General features: G+C 33.2%; 1 protein-coding gene across 1 annotated transcript; it reads right to left on the reverse strand.

The window, feature by feature from the left end:
- Positions 1-1,951: 1,951 nt before the first annotated feature.
- Positions 1,952-3,538, reverse strand: LOC132035453 (anthocyanidin 3-O-glucosyltransferase 5-like). Its single transcript, XM_059425738.1, has 2 exons — positions 2,765-3,538; positions 1,952-2,632 (listed from the first exon to the last, which is right to left on the reverse strand). The coding sequence occupies exons 1-2, from the start codon at positions 3,536-3,538 to the stop codon at positions 1,979-1,981; spliced, it is 1,428 nt and encodes a 475-aa protein (XP_059281721.1). The 3' UTR covers positions 1,952-1,978.
- Between the last annotated feature and the right edge of the window lie 726 nt (positions 3,539-4,264).

The following is a 4,264-nucleotide window of genomic DNA, read 5'->3' on the forward strand; positions in this document are numbered from 1 at the left end:
GTGACTGATTTTTCTTAAAAATCTTTTGTATAGAGCTCCTGACTTCTACGAGTAGCTATGACATGATTGCCTTTCTTAAAAATTCTCTCTCATGTTTGCCAGTAATACACTTCATCATAGGTCAGTAAAGAGCGAACTTCAATTTGGTGCGACTTTACATCGTCATATCTATGTGAATGATTTTCCTTACCTCCTTTAAGCAAGAAGAGAATTATAAAACATTAAGTTGAACATTCTGATAATAGGGGTAACAAAAAAAAAAAAAAAAAAAAAAGAAATACCTATATGCATATAGCGTATACTTAAAGTACATTGATAAAATTCAGGTTATAAATTTGTCAAATATATAAACAAACAGATCTATTTTTCTTAAGAATCTTTCATTCTTTGTATGTTTTCCAGGGGAAAAAAACAAAGTTTAAAACCTCAACGTTGAGGTGTATAAGTCCTTATTTTCTTGGAATACACAAAGTCCAAAATCTAAAACTTTTATGTATGTTACTCCCTCCATTCCAAAATAAGTGTCTCTTTTAGCTCATCTACACCCTTTAAGAAACTGCTCACTCCTAGAAAATTAGGAGTATTTTTACCAACTTACCCCTAATTAATGCTTAGAAAAAGAAAAGTTATTTAATGATTCTTGATTATAAATAAGGGTAAATTTGAAAGAGTAGGATTGATTTCTTCTTGAAATTCTAAAGCGTCACTTATTTTGGAACAAAATAAAAAGCCTAAAAGGATACTTATTTTGGAATGGAGGGAGTAACATAAACTTGAATAAATGTTGAATTGAAGTGTATAAGTCCTTTTTTTACTCGAATACATAAAGTCCAACGGCTAAAACTTTTATGTCTTGATTTTCATGTTATTTAACGTTACACATATAGTTAAATTTATCTTGTACTATTGATTATTGGAAGGGAAAGAGGTAGACCAAATAGTGAAAAGATGAGAATAAGACTTAAGGGGAGAATCCAGGATATGGACAAAGGCGTCCTTATAAAATGGTCACTTGCTTTAAATTTATTCTACAAAAATCTATTTAACTATGACATCTTCACCACATTCAAGATATTAACTTTTTTTTACTTTGGATACTTAAATGGCTTAATTTTACTCCATATAATTGATTTTTATGTAACAAAAAAAAAAAAATATAATTAATTGTTAATTTTTCTTCCATCCATAACTAAAATGAACATCTCTTACAAATATCCTTCAGTTACAATTAATGTTATTATGTGTTTCAAATTTACTAATTAAAGCAAAATACTTTTCCTCTTCTCCCTTTTCTCAGTTTTTCTGTATTTCTTACTAAATTTTACAAATATGTTCATCCCATTTCTAACTTCCCTTTATTGCTTTTCTGTCACGGCTAACATTCATGCCCACATGGATATTTTCTTGACGTAATTCGAATCGATGCCTTTGTGTATTTAAACATCATGAGAATTTTCAAGAAACTTTGACGGACTTTAAAAAATTACTGCGTATTACTTAAGTAATTAGAGTGAGAAGAGTATTATTTTTGTAGTGTGCCTTTATTATTTTCTTTTTATTTTGTTAATCGACAATTTTCGTGAGTTTTATATCAAACTTATTCCCTGAAAGAGATTTGAAACTTACACAAATGTGGTATATTCTTATTCACTATTTTTTTCCCTTTTCTCCTCATATTTCTTCCTTTTAAGTGAAACTAAAAATTTTATGCTTATTAATATCTTAGTTATGTTTTTTGTGCATTTATTATACGATACAAGTTTTATTCTCTTGGTTCAAACAAATATTTTTAGTTAAATATAGGGATTAATGTTTTTACCTTCATTTTACTTATCTACGTCAGTTTTTTTTTTTTGTATTTTTCATTTTTCTTTAATTAAATTTATGTTTTTTGTATTTTTAAGAAAGAAATTTGACAACCGCGCGAAGTGCGGGTAACTACACTAATTTATTCATAATTGAAAAAATAGGATCACAACTATCTGGTACAAATATTCTTCACAAGCTCACAAATTGAGTTGTAAGACGAACCTCCTTCACTTAGTGCATTTTTCGCGCTCATCTTTAGTTTTTTAGCTTTTTCCCTTATACACTTCCCTTCTTTTGTCTGCATCAAAATTCTCATCATTCCTTGAATCTCCTCTCTCCAAACCACCTTTTTTGTTGGCAAAACTGCCGGTCGAATCGCCACCCCAAGCTCCTCTGTCAGCATGGTGGCATTCATTCGTTGTTCTGCATGTAATGGCCATGCAATCATGGGGACGCCATTCGTCAAGCTCTCAATCGTTGAGTTCCATCCACAATGTGACAAAAAACCACCCACTGATGAATGACTCAAAATTTCAACTTGTTTGGCCCACATAGGCACTACCAGGCCCATATCTTTAGTCCTAGTTATAAACCCTTCCGGCAAGTATTCCAACGCCGTACGTGTATCATTTCGTCCAGAGTTCAGATATGCACTATCTGCATCACCATCGGATGGTGGACGTACCACCCAAACAAATTTTTGTTGGCTTAATTCCAAACCCCAAGCAAGCTCAGTCATTTGTTGAGATGAAAGTGTTCCACCACTCCCAAATGATACAAATAGAACTGATTCAAGATTCTGCTTGTCTAACCATTGGATCACCTGTTTGAAAATATAAACAAGAACATAAATAATTTAGACTTGAAATACGTCAAATAATGTATTGAAAAGAATGGTATTAATTTGTTCCTTTTTCATCGCGAGATGACTGTGAAATTGAAATTCTAACATTACCTCGTCACGTTCAGTTATTTCAACTGTTCTCCTCAAGGGACCAATTGGGTAGATGGGATAATCTGGCACTTTAAGAACTGATCTCAACTTGTCATTATTTCTAAGTGCTTTGATAGTCTCAGGCTCTAAATCTTCCCAAGTATTAATCAAGATTCCATCAAAATGCGTATATTCCACTCCGAGCTTAACGTACTCTTCATACTGTTGATTGCTCCGGTCCAACATAGGATCCACCACGTCTTCGGGTCGCAATGCTTTGCAACCCGGAATTTTCAAAGGTTCTTTAAGATCAACATATTCGCCCTCAATTTCTTTGTCAAAAACTTGGCAGTATATAAATAACGCCAATGTCCATAAAGTAGTAGGATGGTACGCGTACTTAGGAATGTTAAACTCTTCGGCTATAGGCAATATTTGTGTGCAAAAAATGTCGACTATGAGAGCATTTGGACGATGAGTCATGGAAGCAATGACAGAACGGATTTCAGGCAATGTTTCACGGACCAATATTCTAAATCGAGTGAAAAGTTTAGTGCTGGAGTCTATTAGGTGTGAAATATCGACCGAAGGAATGGGAATTATTTCTGTAGTTTCTTTCTCATGGGATTTCTTGAGAAATTGGGTTTCTGTTAATGAAGAGCTAGTTGTGATAGCAAGAATAGTAATTTTGATATTATGGTGAGTGGCTAATCGATTGCCTAAGACAAGAACCGGAATTAAATGGCCCATGCCAGGGCTTGAGAGTATAGCAACATGAAGTTTTGAGCTATCCATATGGATAATTTCGGAAAATAGAAAATGAAATTTTATTGGAAGGAGTGGGGAATAGAAAATATTGATGAATTTTACAAGGTGAATAATTTATGTATGGGTTTTATAGGACTACAAAGTTTGGAAGACCACAAATAGTTTTCAATCAATCAATTAATTTCCTGAGGGACATACATGACAGTCCTTTTCTCAAGGGAAAGAAACAAACACGATAGTAGGTTTAGCAGATTTGAGAACCACTAATGTTCACTAACTTTTGAGAAGCTTCCCAGTATACTACAAAAGCTAAGGACTGATTTTGTTTTTCTTCATAATTTCGCCATGAATGGCGTACGTGGCCCTTCTATTTCATACACAATAATGGAGTTCTCTGCATTTTTGCACCCCTAATGTGTGGATCGTTTTTTAAGTTGCACCCTATCCTCTTATTTTTTTGTAATTTGCCCTTTCCCTTTAATCTATTCACTTCTTTACAAAAAATATATATTAAATAAATAAATAAAACTGAAATTGAAAGGCTGAGGAGGAAGGAGGGTTGGAGGGGGTGGAAAGGATGAGGTGCTATTCTTCACTGTAAGAGATCGTATAGTTCAGCATCCAAAGGTACTGATTGTCCATTACTACTTTTTTCTTAATGCACTTAACTCTTTAATCGTTCGAATTTGTTGTTTTATCAGTAGTAGATTTGGCTTAAATTAACTCTTAATCATACCTTTGACCAGACTGTTC

This window comes from Lycium ferocissimum, chromosome 2 (genome assembly GCF_029784015.1).
Source record: "Lycium ferocissimum isolate CSIRO_LF1 chromosome 2, AGI_CSIRO_Lferr_CH_V1, whole genome shotgun sequence".
Lineage (NCBI taxonomy): Eukaryota > Viridiplantae > Streptophyta > Magnoliopsida > Solanales > Solanaceae > Lycium > Lycium ferocissimum.